This window comes from Corvus hawaiiensis, chromosome 20 (assembly GCF_020740725.1).
Source record: "Corvus hawaiiensis isolate bCorHaw1 chromosome 20, bCorHaw1.pri.cur, whole genome shotgun sequence".
In the NCBI taxonomy this organism is placed as follows: domain Eukaryota; kingdom Metazoa; phylum Chordata; class Aves; order Passeriformes; family Corvidae; genus Corvus; species Corvus hawaiiensis.
In genome coordinates this window covers 10,741,244-10,761,877 of record NC_063232.1, presented here as the reverse complement: position 1 = coordinate 10,761,877, position 20,634 = coordinate 10,741,244, and the positions used below count along the sequence as shown (strand labels likewise).

Below are 20,634 nucleotides of genomic sequence, written 5' to 3'. Positions count from 1 at the left end.
CCTGATGTTGGGATTTGGGAGGATGGACCCAACTTGATCCTTTTCTCCCACTGGGCTTTCTCTCCTGACTCCAAGCACCTGCCACATTCACTGTGTCCGTGTGTAGCCCACACTTGCTGAGCTGCTTTGCCCACGTCCCTTTAGAGACAGCCCCAAAACCAGTGGGCCCTTGCATGGTTTGCCTGCCCTGTGACAGACACCCACGCTGTGTTCAAGCAGTTGACCCAAGAAGCCCCAGTCCTTTCCAGTGACTTTCCATGAAAGAGGTAAAACTCCTCTGCACAGAAAACAACCTTTTGGAGAAGTCTAACAGCAGGGATTGGATTCCCTGAAGAAAGAAGCACCATCTCAGATCTTATTTTTCACTTCTAGGTAGATCTTTCTCTTACTTCTAAATAAAGAAGTGAAGGTACCTTTGACTTCATGTTCTCCAATAAAAGTAAGAAAACGATTATTTTAAAACCAGCAAAGCAAGTCTCTTGTCTGTACAAAAACCCCCACCCTAAGGAGGTGAGGAGAGAACAATTTATGGAAGCAGGGACCTCAGTGCTGGGAGAGGTTCAACACTATCTAGTATCATGGAATCAAAGAATCCCAGAATGGTTTGTGCTGGAGGGACCTTAAAGCTCATCCAGTTCCAACTCCCTGCCACGGGCAGGGACACCTTCCACTGTCCCAGGCTGCTCTAAGCCTCATCCAGCCTGGCCTGGAACACTTCCAGGGATCCAGGGGCAGCCCCAGCTGCTCTGGGCACCCTGTGCCAGGGCCTGCCCACCCTCCCAGGGAACAATTCCTTCCCAAGATCCCATCCGATCCTGCCCTCTGGCACTGGGAAGCCATTCCCTCTTGTCCTGTCAGTCCAGGCCTTTGTAAATACTCTCCATCCTCCTTGTCAGCTCCCTTGTCAGGTCCTGGAAAACCACAATTAGGTCACACTGGGGTCTTTTCTTGGCTGAAATATCCCAATTGATTATTACTGGTTTATTATTTCTGGGGAAAAAAAAGGCAGCAGAGCCAATAGAGAATTAAACTCTTGGCTCAGGCTTTCATACCTCCTTTAAACCTGACTCCAGGCTTTGATGTCAAGTAACTAAACCGATCAGGCAGTTTAGCAAGGCTGGATTTATCGTGGGTACCTCTGGGGGAGGCTCCCCGAGAGAGGCAGCGCAGTCGCTCTCCTGCTGCCCTCGGACAGGTCCAGCCCAGCCTCGCTCACCTCCCTCTGCAGCACTGGACACCTCGGGAGCGTGAAGATGAACACAACAATCCGTGTTTGCTTGGCTGCAGGCAGGATCACACCGATAAAACACTGACCCAACACTGCCCCAGCAGAGCAGAACAATATTGCCAGGCAATAAGAAGAAGGAGAAAAAGCATTATCAACTTGACTTTTGTTCAGTTATCTGAATTTACAACCTTGATTTCTCATTTGAGCCTGAACTTCCAGTCAATCGCAGGTAAAAGTACACTGCATTCCCATGTTCCTGCAAGGCAGCCATCCCCCTGCTGCCTGAGGAGATTGCATCACAGTTATCCAGGACTTTTATCAAGCAAGATCGTGAACGTGAGCTCTGAGGATGCAGAACAGACCTGAACACTTGCTCAGCTCCTTTTAAGAGCACATCACATCTGACTTCAAGAGACAGAGTTGCTTCCTTGTTTCTTTGATGTAGAACCTCAACTGTTGTTTTTTTGTTATAAACCCCTTTATGGTTTGCATATACTCAAACCCATGTCTTTATTGCTCTGCAGCACATCAGAACAGTGGCAAACACTGAGTTGATAACAACTGGATTGAATTTTTGGGGGGGGCTAAATGATTTCAGCGAAAGAACTTTGAAAACCTGAAAGAAGCTCAATTCCCACCTCGGTGGCTGATGATGTCAAATTTGCAGGCATCTGGTCAGCAGCTCTGTTTACAAGGGTTGTGTCTTTGGGGAGGGAGTTGAGAGAAATAAGTGCTTTTTTCTGTTCCATTTGGTGCTCTGAGGAGCTTTTAATGAATTACCTGAGATGATAATATGATTAAGTGAGGGCTCTGTGCACCAGGGTACGTGGGCTGTGCACAGAGGTCGTGATACCTGAACAGACGAGCACAGGAAATGGGTCACTAGAGAAGGCAATTACTGAAATGAAGGGAAAATACGGAGAGATGGTTATCTTGTTAAAACACGGTGCAAAACAAAGCAAAACAAACCAGTGAAGCTCAGAGAAACCCCAAAGATATCGGCTTACAGGTGTAGCCTGAGTGGAGATGGCAGATACATTTTCCCTGTGAGTCTATCTGAAAGATAGTTCAGTTCCTGAAGTTACTCTGAACTCCAGCAAAACACAACTGAATATCCAAATTTAAAGATGAAAAAGAAATTTCTTTGAAACTCAAAGTTCTCCCCCTCCATCAGCACTCACCTGGTGAACACATCACTGACCTGGTCTTTGCATAAGAAAGAGAGAATAACTTCTACAGAAACATTTGATAAACAGGATGTTTCAGTTCATTTTTTACCCCAAGGTGTTTCATTTCTCAACTGGAGAGAGAAAAAGGAGTTTGGCGGAGATTTGCTTAATGAATAATTCAGCTGCACGTAACAGCCAGGCTTCAAACATTTCTATAGGCAAGACTCTACACACTGAAGTTTCCAAAGGTGAAGAATAAATCAGAAATGCACTTGAGATGCTCATACATTGTTCTGTTCTCTTCACGCTATTCTAATCGATTAAGTTTAATCATTTAATAACTACCTACTTAACTAGAAAAGTCAATCAAATGGAGGAACTTAGATTAGTTCTTTGTGGCAATCTTGCTGCAGATAACAAACACCAAGTCCTGCACCATCATAAATAATGTCAAAAACAAGGCTTTGCCACCAGCTCTGATGTCTCTTCCACATGGGAAATGAACATTTTAGTGTGACCAGATACAGTCTCAGACACCAATATAATCCAAGAACAAAGAGCTCAGAAAATACAAAGGATGAGGGACTTCTACTTGGGAAAGCACTGACTCTGAAAACAATCAAAGGTCAATGAAAGGACAATATCATGATGAAATAACAAATTAACATAGGCTGCCAGATTGGTATCATGGTCAAAAGGTCAGATGTGAACCTCTGGGTACAATTCAGACTGAGGAGATCGAAGATCACAGGAATTGCCAGACTGGATTAAAGGAAATCCGTAACAAACACCCAAACTGCGGACTGGTTTGCACGGCCACGAGGCAGCCAAACCAGCACTGACCTCTCCAGGCAATGTGACCCCTCCACCAGGACACAATACAAAATCATCCTTCAAATCTGTGCTAACATAGATACATCAAAAAAAAAAAAAAAAAAAAAAAAAAAAAAAAAAAAAAAAAAATTCCCAAAGGTCTAAGCTTTCACCTGGGTCCCACAGGATTTTTCAGGGAAGCAAAGGAATACTCAAAAAACACCCACAGTTCTCCAGCCCACCTCCTTAAGCCCATGTTCACACAGATGCTTAGCGAGAGCTTAGAAGGTATTAAAAATCTCTCGAAGTTCTTAACACGGTCAACAGAATTAAACAAACATAAGGAAGTTTGCCTTCATGGACACAGCAGCCTCTCACTCCCCACATTCATCTTGTTTGCTCAAAGCACTATGGCCACCCAAAACCACCACCAGTTTCATTCCACCTTTTTCCTCCCTCACTTCCTAAGTCATGGCACAAGGGTCCGAGTACTGCCGTGGAAGAAGGAAAATGTTTCCCAGCATTAAGCAGGGATGCACACTTCCATGTGTGGGTGTTCAGAACGGGAAGCAGGGACAGACTCCCCACTGTGGGCTGGCAACTCACCCCAAGCACAAGACTCCAGTGGAAGCAGGGAGAGTAGCTCATGTGGATTTGTACATCTCCAAACAGCCCAACTACTACCCCGTTATCTCCTTTTCTCCTTTAAATGACAATCCACACACACACTCAAGAGGCAACTCCAAGCAGCGATTCTCTCTCCACAATAAGTGGAGGGAGCATCTCAAGCACTTCAGAGCAGTCTGCAAACCACAATCTGCCTAATTTGGCAGCATTCCTGAAAGCATCAGCAATGGTATGGAGTTTAATGGAACTCCACAGCCATGCAGACATCAGGAATGGAGCCATCCTCTGGAGAGGCCATTGAACAACCTGACCTTTGATGGAATTTACTGATGGCCAGGGGCACAACACTTGGCCAGTATCACAACATCTCCTGATACAGTATGTTATGCAATTACCAGTATCACTGCACCTCTTTATCTTCCAGCTCATGATACAAATGGACAGAGGCCTCCGGAGGGGTTCCGACCTGGGCAGACAGAAGGAGATGTTCTGCCTGCCATCAGTGTCTGAGGAGACAAAGCTCTCTGTCCATGAAGGTCTGGGGTTGCTGGGGGGAAAAGAAGGGCTAATTTCTGGCTCCGGTGAAACTTAGGTATGACCTCTGGAAAACACGTAAGAAACCTTATCTGGGAAGGGGAACCAAAGACCCTGGATGTCAGAAATTTAGCAGTGGGTCCTTCTCAGCCTCTGGCAGAATTTTATGCTGTCAGAGGAGTCACATTTAGGAACATGGTTACAAATAACAAACAAGCTGCCACAGGCTCGTGGTGTCTGGATGGTGAGATCCTGCTTAAGATTTCGTGCTGGGGTAGAAGTCAACACTCCTTTACCAAAGCTTCCTACAGAATTTTAGGACCACAGAGTTAAAGAAACTTGGAAATCCCTCAGATGGACTGAAATAGTTGCCCAGGTAGCTGCACTGGTGTGATCTGTACATCACTGCTCACCAGGCCCAGTGAACCACCCAGGACCACTGAAACACAGTAGGGATGACAGGTCAAGAGAGGAGAAGCTGCTTCTAGTAACAACCACCAAAACCTGGATGGGAGAGTTCAGAGGAGAGCCTGGAGCAAACGTCTTGTCTTCTGTGCAAGTCAGGCTGGGAGAACAGGCAAGATGTTCCAGGCCCTCTGGCTTTAACTTTTCCTCAGCCTGTCCCAGCCAGACCGAAGCCTGCAGAATCACCACTTTGCCTTATCCTGCACTCGGCTTTTGAAGAAGAAGGATTAGACAGGTATCAATTAATCCTTCAGGCTGCAAAATCAAGAATGTGTTACTAGGATTCCAAGGAACAAGCTGGCCTGTAGGCAACGGGGCCAGGACTTGTTGGCACCTGAAGAAGTGGATTTTGCAAAGCTCCTTGCTTCTGCAAGCTGCCCTCTGGGGCATTATCCCACATTTCCCACTTGCGGCCTGTCAGCTACACCATCTTTCTGGCCCTGGAACAGCCAGCATTCCCAGTGCTGGGCTCCATCAGGCACGCTGCGTTCCCTGGCTGCATGGCTCAAGACACAAACAACAGGACCTCAAAATATCTTCTTTGACATGAGCTGAACAAGAAGACCTAAAAAGGCAAATCACAGAAACACAGACGTGTTTAGGCTGGGAAAGCCCTCTGGGATCATCGAGCCCAACCACTCCCCCAGCACTGCCAAGGCCACACTGACCCCAAGTGCCACATCCACAGGGCTGTTAAACTGCTCCAGGGATGGGGACTCCACCCCTGCCCTCGGCAGCCTCTGCCAGTACCTGACCAACCTTTCAAGGAAGAAATTTTCCCCAAAATCCAATCTAAAATGGTACAGTTGGCAAGCATTTGAAGCTATTTTTGACTTAACACCTCCCAGGTGGGGGTAAGAATTTATGTCCCAGAAGTAGTTATCTGATTTATTTATCTGGTATCTCTAAATAAAAACCAGATCTTTCTAAAACACACAAAGTACTTATAGCCATTCAGGGCACATTTAGGGGCTTCATTAAATTAGCAGTGTAGAGTAATTCAGCTGATGGCCATAGGATTATGGCTGGGTTTTTTTCCCAGTAGTATGACGTCTCAGTCCTTTTTGTTTCGAGATAAATGTTTATGGTTTATGGCTGCACTCGATTTTAAAGATCTTTTCTAACTTAAATGATTCTATGATTCTACATCGACTGGTTTTCTTGGTGATGAAATACCTGATATTTGCAGGTTACCTTGATTCATTCCCTAGGCAAGGAAAGAGGAATATGCCAACAGACCTTCAAAATATACATATTCTCTAATAAGTAGGGAGGCTCTTATTTCACAGGCAGGAGTATCTCTTATAAAGAGAAGGTAACTGCTGAGAGCATGTGCTGTACCCAAACTGTCTGGAAAGTATCAAACATCCAGGTTCTGCTGCTTGAGGTATACACAGGGAGCTATTATCCCATCAGTGGAACGTAGTTGAGGAAATCATGAAGGATGAGGGTGACAAAGAATAAAAATGCTATGTCCAGTAAAGCCAGACAGGACTTGGAGCAACCTGGTCTAGTGGAAGGCGTCTCTGTCCATGGCAGGGGGGTGGAACAAGATGATGTTTAGGGTCCCTTCTGACACAGGCCATTCCAAGATTCCATGATATGAAGGCCAAAGTGGCAAGGGCCTCAAACACTGATTAACAGCACCAGCTGAAAGCCATGCTGTGAGATTTTCAATAATCGAACCTAAGGAACCTTGCGGTGCCTTCCGTGTGAACAACGAGCTGAGCTCCGTGTCAGTGATGGAGGGTGAAGGAGGCACCTATTCAGTTTTTCCACCCAGACTTGCCCAAACAGAGCAGAGGGGGGCTGGAAGGGCTGGTGCTGAGGGTGGTGGGCCTTGGGCTGGAAGGTTTCTGAAGGAGAGGAGAATGCAAGGGTAGATTTGGACCAAAGGCCCATCCAGCCCAGCATCTTTGCCTAGACAACTGCCAACAGTGGATTTCTGAAGAAATAAGAACAGGACAAGCTTGTAGGGCTTCTGTCCCGGACATTCTCCAAGCCTCCAACATTTTATAGACTCCCTGAGGCAAAGCTGGGACCGGTTATTGCACAGCCATTGGTGGAGCCTTCTCCCATTCATTAGTTCCAGTGGTTTTTGAACCTCTGTAAACTTCCAGCATCCACAGCAGTTCCTGCAGCGAGGGATTGTACACGGTAATTGTACAGTGAGTGAAGAGCACTTCCCTTTAAACATGACTCTTTGTAGCCTCATGTGATGCCCCATTATTTTCATATTGAGAGAGACTGTTAACAGTCAATCCCTATTCATGACTCTGTGGATCTTCCTCGTATCACCCTTCGGCTACCTCCTTTCCAGCCAGAAGAGAATTAGTCCAGTTTGTTGTTCCTTGGATAAAACACTTCTTACTCTTCTTTTTATCCTCATGTTTTTCTCCAAACACCTTCCAATGCAGCTACTGCTTTTTTAGAGCTGTGGGGAACAGAACTTCACACAGGATTCAACATCTGGATGTGCCTGGGATTTCCACAGGAGCTTAAAGAGATTCTCTGGCTTATTCTCTCATTTTCATTGCTAATGTTCCCTTTGTCTTCATGACAACCACCACATACCAAGCTGACACTTGCACAGACCAGTCTGTTAAAATCACAAGACACAGTTGTGGCAATGGGCAAATCAGAGCCCATCACTGAATGTGAAGAAATGAGTGATTCTCCATGTTCTCCTTAAGTATTTGGTCTCATAAGGTCGTGCAGTGATTCACAGATGAACCTTGTCTTCATTACTTCTAATTAGGTCATGTGTTGGAAAGCTCTAGAACATTACCAAGCACTTCCATGTGCTCACCAACACTTGGGAGAGCACAGCTACAGCACACACAGCTGCAGCCATGGGCTCCTCCCAAAGGGAAAATCTGCCAGTTATTCCTTCCACCTGCTTCTTACTGTCCAGTAATTATTTATCCAGAAGCCTCCTTCTAATTAATGTCTTAGTTTCCCTGGAAGTCTTTGCATTTGGGAAATGTAGCCAGATCTGCCCAACTGATGCCTATGTGGACTCCTTCACATCCACTCAGAACACTCTGTGTTACAATTTCTGTCAACTTACCATTTTACAACACGCTGCTCTGGGCTTTTGTGGATGAATTGGAGCTCAGAGAAAAACGGGAATCCCATCAGCCACCTTCCAGGGATTTTAAACAAGAGTTCATAGACAAGTTAATAGTTCAACGATTTCATCCTCCCCAATCCTTGGGTGAATACCACCTGATGCCAGCAACTGATAGTGGTAATTGTGTCTATCTCCATCACCATCTCATCTCCAGACATTTCAGCCTGAGACAGATGAAAGCACAAGGAGAATTGCATTCATTTTTCTTCTGGGAGTTTAGTTGCCCTAAGCACAGCTTTTAGACTTTAATTTTTTTAAGATTCTACCAATTGTCAGGTGAGCTTTCTGCTTGTGACTGAAGAGAATCTAGCATTAGTTTTTTTACCATTTCCAAGTTATTTCTCTTCTCTTTTCACTGTCTTCATGTATTTTTAGGTTGTTTCTCTTTTTTCTAATTTTGCCAAAATTCTTGCTTTTCCAGGATGCTTTTATATACTTTCTTACTCTTACGTTTAGGTATCCTGATATGCTTTTATCCTTTTTCAAGTATTTCTTGAGAGGTACATTTTATCTTAATTCTTACTGTAGTGTCCTCAAACACTTTGATGCAAAGGATGTAACTCTTAGTTGCCCTCTCAGACTCTTCCGAATGACCTTATTTGATTTCATGTCACCCTTTTCTAAATTAAAGCGCAGCTGTGGATGATTTTTGGCCTTTTAACATCTCAGCAGGAATAAAGTACCTGATTGCCACTGTCCCAGAGTGGCTTTTCAGAAGCAGGATTTTGAACGAGGGCATGGAAAAGGCCAAGGCCAGCATGGCTTTCCCCAGTCTTTGTTTTGTGGAGAAAGCAACCACGAAAGAGGCAGCCAGAGAAGGAGCATGAAGGCAAGAGCTGCTACCAACTCAGGCCACAACCAGGTGCAACTGCCAGAAATGGCGAAACGGTGGTTTCTCAACCAAAAACCAACAAATATTGTTTGATGATCTTTTTTAACATAAGGGCTGCATGTTGTACAAGCACATGAGGTTTGCCCATCACTCAAATCTGATTGCTTCTCTCATGCAGAAGTTGTGCAAAGTTTACAAACAGCAGCTTTTGGTCCCCTGGAGTGACAAAACAGAGGTCAGAGGTCCTCTGAAGGAGGCAGTGGAAGGACCAGATTATCTCTCTGAGGAGCGCAGTGTTGGAAGCAAATGCTGACAGGCAACAGTCTAAACCCGTCTGTGAACTGCTACTGAACAGAACAGCACATGCAGAAAAGCAACGAGAATAACCATTGTTCTAAGCAAGATGAAAATTATAGAAGATTTTAAAAAGACTCTTGGGAGAGCAGATGAGGACAAAAAAATAGCTGAGTGGGACTAAATGACGTGGGGCATGTTATGTGAATGAGACCAGGTGAAACAGAGGGTAATGGGGAGGACAGTGGCATTTTGGTGGTCCCAGGGAAATGTTTGGAGAGAAATCTCCAAACACTCAGGGACAATGTGCACCCACAGCATGGCTGCAGGAGTACCATCCCAACAGGACACTTGGGGAACAAAGGAACAGCTGAGCTACAGCGTCACAAGCAGAAGGGGAACTCTTGTCTCTTCAGGATCTTGGGGAGGTTCCACTTATTTTGGAATAGAACTGCTGTAGTAAATAAAAAGTTATTCAGATCATTCATTCTTCAAGGAACAGGACTCAGTCTGGAGCAGTAACACAACCACAAACACCATCTCTCTTACTACTTTAAAAAGTAGCCAAGACTGGGTTTCTGGAGCTGTATGTCTACACTGGATGGTGGTGCAAAGAGACCAGCTTGCCAAGATTTAACTTCTGATTCAAACTGACACACAGAAAGCTACAGGAATTATCACAATTCACTTTCTTAGTTGACTTCCATATCCTTAGAGATGTTCCCTATATTTAAAAAATCTGAAAACAACATTTTGGTGCAGGATCCTGCACAAAATTCAACTAATGAAAGAACCACTCACTCCCCAGACCTCCTCAACTCGTCCCTTCTGCTCTGCCACGCAGCCATCACCCCATACCCTTTCTAGACAGTGTGATCACTGTGTCTGCCCTGCTCTGTTTTTTGGCTTTTTGGCCTTTGTAGGGAGAACTGTTTCACACCTCTAACAGGACTGGAGTGCTGTTCACTTTTTACATCTGGATCCAACTCAATCCCAGGGTCATTCTCCCCGAGTTTCTGCAATGGACCTGTCCCTCCTACAGTTCTGCACCAACAGTGCTGCCCAACACGGACCCCATGGAACCACAGCTGCTGAGGAGCTTTGGAAGTAGGAAGTTGAAATCTATCCTTTCATGTAATTTTGAACTAGAATTCACATACCTTTTACCGACACAAAGCAAACTTAATCCCCAAACTGCTTTACTTACATTCAGAAGTAACATGTCATAACCAAACTTGGTCAAAAGCTTTTAATTTGTTTCACAGAGTTTATGGCCAGAGGAATTTATTCAACTCCCCAGTCAGAACTGCTGTGTTTGACAATCCAGTACATCTCTGCCACTACCCTGATGCTGAGCACAGTAATAAGCATTAGATTAACCCATTTGATCACTGGAGACCAAATTACTGAGATGGAGAACAAAAGAGAGATCAAAGGGCCACTAATGCCCTTAACCAGCCCCTTCAGGGATGGGGAAGTGACGAGGTGAGAATACATCCGTTGATTTAGGCAGATGATTCAGATCTCAACATGCACAGGAAGAGGATACACACCCAAAATTTCAGATAATTTGAACGGGGTGGCTGCAGGGGGGAAGAGAGTCTTCCACAGAAATCTGGCAGCACAGGAGTAACCCATACAACATAAGCACATCCAAAACAATCTTCTCTCTACTACCTTTGAACACTGACCTACATCTCTGAGTGCCTTGTTCTGAGGCAAGGCCAATCCTTGATGCTCCTAAAAACAAGATGAAAAGGTCCCAAGACAACTCTTGGCCAACTCCTGCCTGAGCCGTGCTGGCAGCAGGCCCAAAGCTCCGAAGCATGAGATGTGATTACAATTCCTTAATGCAGCCTGAAAGTGGTGTGGGCAAATGAAAGGCTGAGCAGCGCTTCCTGTTCTTTACAGCCAGGGAAATAAGGGAAAAAATAAACAGGTACTAAAACTAAGTAATAAATTACAGAACTCAAAGATGGAAGAGACCACCATGACCATCCACACCACTTCTGTCTACTTTATACCTGTCCTGCTGCAGCCAAGCATCCTGGAATGGAGAGAAGGCCAAAAGGTTAATAAAATACGAATGTGCATTACTCAAGTGTGATATATTCCCTTGTACTGAGATTCATTTTACATTTCTGCTTTGTTTATAACCCAAAATTTCATTTATTTGACCCTCGGCAATCCCTGCAACACTGCAACAGACTGTTGTGATACTTAAGATGACCAACCTGAAGGTCAAACTACAGTGCACATTTTCCATTGTACTTACTTGTTACTTTTCTCAGTTTAGGTTAAAATTTGCTTGTTTTCGGACTATGACTTTTGGGCAAAGTTCACAGAAAGCTTTTAGGCAAGGCTGTGAACATCTTAGGCTTTTAGGCATGTTTCACTGGATGGAAAACCACTGAGACATAGTAAATAAAAATGCATGTCAATTTTTGTCCAAAATCCAGCCTGATACAACAGAGCTCTCTTTGATCATACTGAGGCGGTGTTGTTTGTATTACTTTGACAATTCTGAAAGTTCTCATTAGAAAATAATGAATTCACATGCAGTTCAGAACACCCTTCCTCAATCCATAGGAAATGCCCACCAAAGCTTTTGCTTGATGGAGGCACAGAAAAAAAGTCATTTCTCTAATGGTTCAGAACCATTCCACCACAAATGCAGCCTGGCTGCAGCCTGCAAGCACAACAGGGCCTGTTTCCCTTCTCCTGTAATCTCACCCCTCTGCCAGCTTATCTTTGGGAAATGTCCACTTGTTCCCTGGATGTATTCCAGGGCCTGTGCATGGCCAGACATCCTCTATTGACTGTCACTCACTCCAGCTCTCTGAGTTCAGTCTCCTGACCACAGATCTGTGCTCTCCTCCAGTCGGGTTTGGATCTCCCATTTATGTCTGCCCCAAGTCATTACTGGGGCCTCCAGATCTGTCACCGTTTCAGTACCGAAAATCTTCAGCTCAAGATGGGTCTGCGCCCACCGTCATAAATAATTCAACTGCAACAACCAGCACCAGATGGTGCACTGGGAAGCTGGGAGATTTAGGTTTAAAGTCCTTTAAACTCCTTGAACAGGGAACAGTTTCCTGTCACATGTTTTCTGGATGAGAAAAGGAGAAGACACACCATGGAAAGCTCCAGCTCAGCCTCTGTATATGCTCAAGAGAGGGGTGGAGGTTCAGAAGCAGCCTCTGAGCTCAACCTTTTCTAGCAGCCAGCTCTAACTGAAGTTCCTACTCTGCATCTGGATTTTAATGGCTCACCTTCCAGTTACACTTAAATCCTGCACCAATGCTGAACTAATCCACGCTGTGGGTTACACTGGACACAGCCAACACTACACTCATGCTCTCTGTCCAATTTTCTAAGAGATCTGTGTGGGCCAAAGGGTTTCTTTAGCACTACCAATGTCCCTGTGCTGGTTGACTACAGCCTTTTTTGAGTCACTGCTTCGTGTGCTCCCCAAGACAGCTTCTACTTTCATAGGATCACAGTATGGTTTGGGCTGGGAGGGACCTTGATGCTCATCCAGTCTCACCCCCTGCCACGGGCAGGGACACCTTCCACTGTCCCAGGCTGCTCCAAGCCCCGTCCAACCTGGTCTTGGGCACTGCCAGGGCTGGGGCAGCCACAGCTGCTCTGGGCACCCTGTGCCAGGGCCTCAGCACCCTCACAGGGAAGAACTTTTTCCTAATATCTCATCTAAACCTATTATCTTTTGGGTTGAATCCATTCCCCCTTGTCCTGTCACTCCAGGCCCTTGGAAACAGTCTCTCTCCATCTTCCTTTTCAGCTCCTTCAGGTACTGGAAGGCCACGATCAGGTAACCCTGGAGCTCTTTTCCAGGCTACACAATTCCAAATCTCTCAGCCTTTCCTGAGCAGTATCTATGTCCCATGTAAAAATGTGGGGTTTTTTCACTCTGTAGGAGCCATTTGTCTCAGTGTTTCAGTGCAATTTCCCGTTCTAAAGGCTTGTGTCAGAGTCACACTTTCTGGTACTTAGGCACCCATTTTTTTTGTGCCGCAGTCAGGCCAAGTGGCTTCATTATTGCTGCTTCTGAAGCAGTTCTTGCACATTACTTAACGCTAAGTCAAGTCTGTGTACCCAGTACGAGCTGTTCCAAGAGGCAGAAACTGCTTCTTTGAACTGCCTCGTATTGTGCTATCTGACCAGTTTATTCACAGGTAATTTAAGTCCCCATTATCATTTGGTTCGACTTTCCCACTTCTTTGATCTCTGTCAACATTATGCACTCAACATCCTTTTGTTGATCCAGGAGCTGGGAGTATAGAAGACTACTAAGGTATTTACTTTGGTATGGGCTGGGAGTGTAAACCTCTGAGAGCACTGAAGTAGGTGATTCCAACTCCAACTGCATGTGCCTTGCAACACGGGGAACAGGCTCCATTGTCCAGGGTGATCCCATAGGGTTCATTGCAGCAATTCCAAGGGATAATTATCACACTCCTCCTCCAACTGGATCTGTGTTTGATTTTCTCTTTCTGAATTGTACAGGCCACCTAAAAAAACGGTAATTCAGGCTCCCCCTCCAATTCTCACTCAATCCATCCTAAATAGATCAACTTGCACGTTTTTTAAACAATTTATTTTTCTGGGGGAAGAGGAGAGGAAGGAAGATAATCCTTGGTTTGGGGGTTCAGAGCCTGTAGGGAGCTTGTTCTGCAGGTTTTTTCAAGTTTGTTTTTATGTTCTTCACGGTGTTTTCCTACAGTGATAAGTTAAAACAGTGCACTCTGTGGGTAAGTGAAAGTTGACTTTCTCCTACAATCCCCTCATTATGAAACTGCTGAGTTTGTACAGAAATGGAATAAAATATTGTAAGACTTGCAATGAAACAATGGATGTTGGGAAAACTAGTTCTACATACTGCCTGCTCAGTGAGACTGTGCCACTGTCCCACATACCCACTGGAATTTTCTAGGTGTCAGCATGTGAAGGGATTGGGACTGCTGATGACTTTGCCCTCCCTGTAGCAATGTGAGGTTATCCATCTCTTTTTAAATATCATTAATAGGAACTTTTCCCAAACTTTTAATGCTTTTTCCCAAATATGCTAGAACTAGAGACTGTACCAATCCCTGCCACTCTGCACAGACTAAAGGAATCATCCTTTCCCCTGTGTAGAAGACTGGGGTTATACACACTCAAATAAAGAGATATTAAAGCTCAGTTTTAATAATGCATCCTTGAATCTTGATCATTCTTGAACTGTCCTAAACAAGGCTGTAAGTGATGAACTATTTCTCAAATAAAATGGTTCTTTTTTTTCCTTCCACAATTAGATTTGTACTTGTTGTAATTCAAATCAGAAAAATCTCCCCTCAACTCTCCCCAGTGACTCTCTCCTTTTCTTTCCAAGACATTCCTTATTTTCCTATCTACCTTCAAACCAACAGCTCTCTCCAGTACCAAGTGGAGACTGAGTCAAGGGCAAGAAGGAAACTGAGACTTATTCCTCAAAAGTCAGCCAATAGAGCAGCAGAAGTACCAAAAAAAGAGGCTGAAAAATTTCTATAGCAATCCTGTGAATGGGAGTTCATCTGCAAACAGTCACAGGAACTGCAATTCTGAGGCCACATCGAATCCTGAGCTGCTCATGGATTGTCCATTGTCAGTAAGTTCCAAACATGTTCCTTCCAACCTACTTGTCCAAAAGGTTTGGTTCCTCCATCTGTAATAAAGGGCCAGTTTTTGACTGCCACGGGACTTTTAACAGCAGTTCAGGCTCCTGCAGGAGCCCAGCAGAGATCACAGAATCCCAAAATGGTTTGGGTTGGAAGGGACCTTAAAACTCATCCACTTCACCCCCTGCCAGGGGCAGGGACACCTTCCACTGTCCCAGGCTGCTCCAAGCCCCAGTGTCCAGCCTGGTCTTGGGCACTGCCAGGGATCCAGGGGCAGCCCCAGCTGCTCTGGGCACCCTGTGCCAGGGCCTGCCCACCTTCACACCCTCACAATTCTGTCCCGATTTACTTCCAAACCTAAACTTCCAGTTTGGAAACTGCCAGTGAGTTCCGCGGGTGCTTCCCGCATCCAGCAAGAGTTAATGCTCAGAGCAGGTGCTCCCTGAACAAGCTGCAGCACTGCACAAGCCTGGAGATGATTTCTGCAAGAAGTCTGAGGTGTTGGTTTTTTGACCTATAAAGGCTTAAGTGGCTCTGCCTGCTTGAGAAATTCCTCTCCCTTTGCATCACACGGCGGCAGCAGCTCTGGAGTGCAGAGGAAGCACTGCTGGGGTTACACTGGCAGGGGTGGGCGGCTCCCTGGCATCCTCCTGCTCACCCACTGGGCAGCAATGGAAATACAGAGATTTCCCACAAAACTCCTCACAGGGGCAAAGGCTGTGAGGGGGAATTCAACCCTGGGGCTATTTTATTTTATTGTAGGTAAAGAGGATATTGCTAAAGTTGGCTTCTAAGATGTAACACGCCACAATCAAAGTCCGTTTCTGTAGATGATCCTGGAAAATAGGGCAGGGAGAAACGAAACCAGGAAAACATTCTGGTAGAAGTACCTTTGGTGAGGCTCCATCACTTACGTGCAGGATTTTCTGTATTAAATTAAGAATGCATTTCTAAAAATATATTGACCCGAGCACTATGAAGATAATTATAAGTCATAATAAAGAGAACCTGACTTGACTACAGGGCCAACTCTGCACCACTAATCCTTGAGCAATCCTATTCTACCTCTGAAGGAAGAGAGCGTTGCTTTGGAAAAGGGACTGGGCCATCCATGCCTCTCTTCCAAGCTAAGCTCTGCAGTTTGTGTTCTCCTGGACAGGCTGACTGCACCTTACAGGGTCTGACATAACCAAGACCTATCCAAAAATGCTGTAAAAACCCCACTCCTTGACTCATTAACTGTAAATGTGACCATGTTATGTCCCTAAACTACATTTGAAGAAGCAACTGTGCAGGTATGTGTGCACAGCCATGAGTTTATTTAAGTAGGAGTTCTAGTGATTAGTTAGGCACGTGACCTAAAGTTTTTGCAAGATCGGGATGTTGACAACCATGTGCAAAACGAGATGTCTCAATAAAACCTAATTCTGGTGTATTTAATATCCCACTATCAAAACGCAAACTGAAAAGAATTCCTCCCACTAATTTCTTACTTATTTTGTACCCAAAGAGTTATGTCCCCATTTCCTGTTTTCTCCTTCCAGAGGTAAGAACCCACTGCAGCATCAGGACCCAAACAATTCTAAATACCATTTCATATGCCAAGTTTCAATATTTAGAAGCAGAATTAGAAACTACACCATGAGATCTGCAGGAGAGGTCACAGGTACACCTGGCTAAGCCTTCCCAGAGCACAGTGCCTGGCACCAGGCAAACATCCTGCTGCAGAAGGCACAGCCTGACCCCCTGTCCCAGCACTGCCAGCAGAAAGCAGGACTTCCCGCACTGGATTCAGTGGGATGTGGAACAGGAGCGCTCACCTGAGCACGGAGTGGCAGAGTCAAGGCCTGAAAACACAGCCAGGGCAGGTCAGTGTCTGTGTGCCCAAACTCAACAGGCTGGATTAAGAGTTTCCCCAGCCCTCTCCATTTGGAGAATGATTTTTAAAGAATGAAATTGGACGCTATTCACAGTTTTTATTCCAAACACCTGGCTGGTGCTGCTGTGATGGCACAAAATTCCCACCTGGCATTGTTGCATTCGGTTAGAAACCTCCACACATCCCTCAGGAGAGGTTATCATCCTCCCATTTCCAAAAGGTCTCACTCTATACTTTGTGCTCGGTTGCAACACCACTGTAGCTTTTGTAAGGAATAAATATTGACTTTCCTGGACATTGCCACACAACAGAAGAGGACCTTGAGTACATTCGTCTCAGATATTTTTTTTAGCCTGGTAATATAATTTTATAGCAGAGCTTCCATTCTGAGGAGTTCAAAAGGCATGGAAAAGCAGGCTTTATACATGTCACAAATTGTCCATGTTCACTTTCAGACAGGTGACCATGTTCTAAAGCTGGCTCGACTGTATTTCTCTTCTTAAAAAACTACACAGAATTTATTATTTTAATTTAAATTTCCAAACTACAAATTTAATTAAGATTTCAACATACCCCATTTGGAAAGTCCTGGAAAAATCCAGGAGAAAATGAAGACTTAATATTAATGCAGGCTATTTTGTCTTTTGTTGTTGTTGTTGTTCTTAAGAATAAAGCACACAATTGCCAGGCAGATTACCCACAGAATGGAGAGAGTGCACACCAGGTCTCAGGAAACTGAGCTCCAAACTCGGTGTGTGCAGGAGATGGGTCTGTTCAGTGAATGGCTCAGCTCTGGCTGTGCAGCACCTGCACCTCCTGTCCAGGTGTGGATATATTCTCCCCTTAATAAAGGTCAGAGAATAGCATTAATTCATCTATAAAAATACCTGGTGGTGACACCACCGGAGCTCCTGTGTAAGTAACATTCACCCTTCAGGTACAGGCAACAATAAGCAGGGCCAGGGATTCTGGTGGACGCAGCCAGGATGGGTTTTGGAGCGAAACTGAACCTCGACCTCGGCAGAGGGTGTGGAAATCCTCATGAATTTCAGAGAAAAAAGTACTAATCCTGTTTTCTGTCAGATGTTTCACATCCCGACATGTGACTCGACACACTCAGCTTTATAACATCAATTAAGATATGAAATAATCTCCATGGAATCAGCCGACCACATCCACAACTCAGCAGCAATGAGGCGCAGCCACAGCTCGGCCCCGAAGGAAGGCTCAGCCCTTTGCACGATGCCGTCCCCTCGGCCCCCGGGGAACCAAACCACGGGGACAGCGCACGGAGCACGGCACAAATCCACGCCGGGACGCGGCACCCAAGGCACCGCTCGGGGAGCCGCGGCAGCCAGGAGGGAAAGCGGGGAGAGGCTGGAAGCGGGTGGCGAGGCTCTTACCTGGAGCAGCTTCCCTTCGGCCGGAGTCACCTCGGCGACGTTGGCGAACTCCCCTTCCAGGATGATGGGTTCCACTTTGAGGGGGATGACCCTGATGATGGCTTTCTGCGCCGCCGCCCGCTCCGACTCCACGGCCGCCGCCAGCGCCAGCCCGGTCTGGCCCAGTCCTGCCTGCAGGGTCGCCATGAGCAGCCAAGGCCAGAGGAGAGCCAGCTGCACCTGGGGGCCAGCACTCATGCTACCAGCAGCGGGCTCCGGCCGCTCATACCGCTCGGGAACGCGTCCTCACCGCGGCGGGCCCGGCCGGCGGCAAAGCTCCCGGGGCTCCGAGCCGGGCTCCGGACAGACCCCAGAGGCCGCAGAGAGCGGCTCGGTCACCGCCAGAGCGGCTCCCCGGCGACGCCGGCTCTCGCCATCGCCGCTCCTCTTGCCCCGTGCCACGTGCTCAGAGGCCGCCGGGAGCTCAGAGGCATATTTTAAACAAACAAACTGGAAAAAAAAAAAAAAAAAAAAAAAAAAAATCCTAAATTGTGAGTCCGACCTCCGGCAGATAAATCCAGAAGGATCAGTGAAACAGGTTGCAAGCAAGAAGTCAGTTTGGGTGTAGAAGGAGCATTAGGAACTCCTCGGTCCCACGGAGATGAGGCACGAGGAGATCTCCCCGCGGATGTGGAGGCCTCCTGTCTCCTGGCCAAGAGTTAGGAAGATCCACAGGTTCAAAACATCCATCCCAAATACCCTCGAGAGAGACACCTCACCTTCTTGCTAGCACTTCCCACAGCATAAGCACAACCTCGAATGTTATCTGCACCGATTGATATCCTTCCCAGAAATCAGGCAGGCGGTATTCCTTGAATTTATGGTGACAAGAAAGCTTGCTCCGGTACCGTTCCCTTCCAAATGGAGTTGATCCCTTCCATCCTCCTCATGCCAGAAGTGCTTCATTCAGGTTTGGAGATCGGGTTTACTTTTCCCTTAGAAATCCATGCTCAGAGTCTGACTCCGGGTAGAGTTCTCAAAGATAATAAAACACACAGCTCCTCTTCATAGTTGCAAGTTCCCAGGAAATAAAAAGGCCCCCAAACACTGCCAAAGTTTAGACACGAAGCCCAACAGGTATCAGGCAGAAAGTTACGGCGTATCTGGTTTCTCTCGCACTATTTCTGTGCGCGCCCGAGTTCCGGTATGAGCACTTCCAAGCACACGTTAAGAAGATCCCGACTCAAGGCCCCACAAAATAAAATAGAAAGTTCCATGGTCTGCCCAAAGGTCACACGAAACGTATCGAGGAGTCTTCATAACTGAGAGAATTAAGACAGAAAGTGTTTTCGATTAAAACTGAAGTTACAGTGATCGCATGGCTCTGGAGAGAAAAAGGGATTTACAAGAAAAAAAAGCTTTGCAAACCTGTTAGGCAGTGAGCTTGCTGGAGTCCGCAGGGGCCGGGCCGGGAGGGAATGCTGCTGTAAATCCCAGGCAAAAGTTATTTCCAGTAGCTTAACAAACCCATGTGGCTCTGATGATGTTTGGGTTCAGTCTTAAAAAAAACAAAAAAACAAAAAACCAAACAGAATTGGTATTTATAATCAAAAAAAAGTATTAAAAAAAAGAGGAAAACTCTCTCGCGCACACACGCAGCAGGCAGGTAGGTGCAAGCGGAGCTCCACAGCCCGAAAGAGGATCCAGGGAGATCAAAGGGAGAAAATTACAGCAGACAGAGAGCTCCCGGGGCAGGCATGGCTGAAAGTGAAGTGTTCGCATGTAATCGCCCGACCTGCGCCAGCACCCCCGCGCGCTCCGGGAAGGCTTCCAAAGCCCGGCGTCCCCGCAGCGGAGGCGGGCACCGGCCGTGCCGGCAGCGAGCGCGGACGGCCAGGAAAGCTGGGACATGGGCAGCGAGCCGGCGGCGGAGCCGCTGCCGGGGGCGCGGGCGGCGGGGCGGGGGCCCGGAGCGCGGCTCGGCGGCGGCGGAAGGTCCCGGCGGGCGGGCGGCCGAGCCCCGGGCCGGCCGGGCGCTCGTACCTGCGGACACGGGCGGGTGGAGCAGCCGAGCCGCCGCCCCCGGCCGGGCCGCGGGCTCCCCCTCCCGCCCCGCCGCCCGCCTGCAGCGCCCGGGCCCGCGGGGGCGGGGGACACCGGCCGGGCCCGGCCCGCCGCGGCTCCGGGCTGGCCGCGCTGCCCCGCGGGGCGCTGCCCATCGCCCCCGCGCTCCGGCACGGGCGGGAGCCCCGCGGCAGCCGCGGCTCGGGGAGGTTCCAGGTCGGGCTGATGTCAGAGGTCTGGAATTCAGCCGCTCGGGCTCCGCGGGGAGGTGGAGGATGCTGCGGGTCAGAGCCGCGGGCTCGGTACGGAGCGGGGATGCGGGAGGGCACCGGGGAACCCACCGGGAGCACCGCACCCGGGTCCCGCAGCGGGCCGGGCGTCGCTCCCGCTGCTCCTGGAAAAGGGTCCCCAGCAAAGCGAACTGGTCAGCGAGCGGGGTTGTGACACCCCTGGAGTCACTCACAGAGTGAATAAATGATGCAAACGAGGAACTGGTCCCCTCTTTTGTAAACTTGTCGCTGTGCTGAGGGTTATTTGTCGTGTCAGCAACAACTACT

General features: G+C 47.2%; 1 protein-coding gene across 4 annotated transcripts in view; it reads right to left on the bottom strand.

The window, feature by feature from the left end:
* RNF43 (ring finger protein 43) overlaps positions 1-19,946 on the bottom strand; it is a 60,713-nt gene extending 40,767 nt beyond the window's left edge. For 3 of the 4 annotated variants that reach the window (XR_007207729.1, XM_048324755.1, XM_048324757.1), the window contains exons 1-2: positions 19,442-19,946; positions 18,035-19,335 (exon numbers count right to left, since the gene is read on the bottom strand). Coding sequence is in view for 3 of the 4 variants with exons in the window: in XM_048324755.1 (XP_048180712.1) it covers positions 18,035-18,271 (237 nt within the window). In the remaining variant the exon portion in view is untranslated. The remainder of the gene's footprint in view (positions 1-18,034; positions 19,336-19,441) is intronic. The other variant, XM_048324756.1, reaches the window with a different exon arrangement.
* Positions 19,947-20,634: the final 688 nt, after the last annotated feature.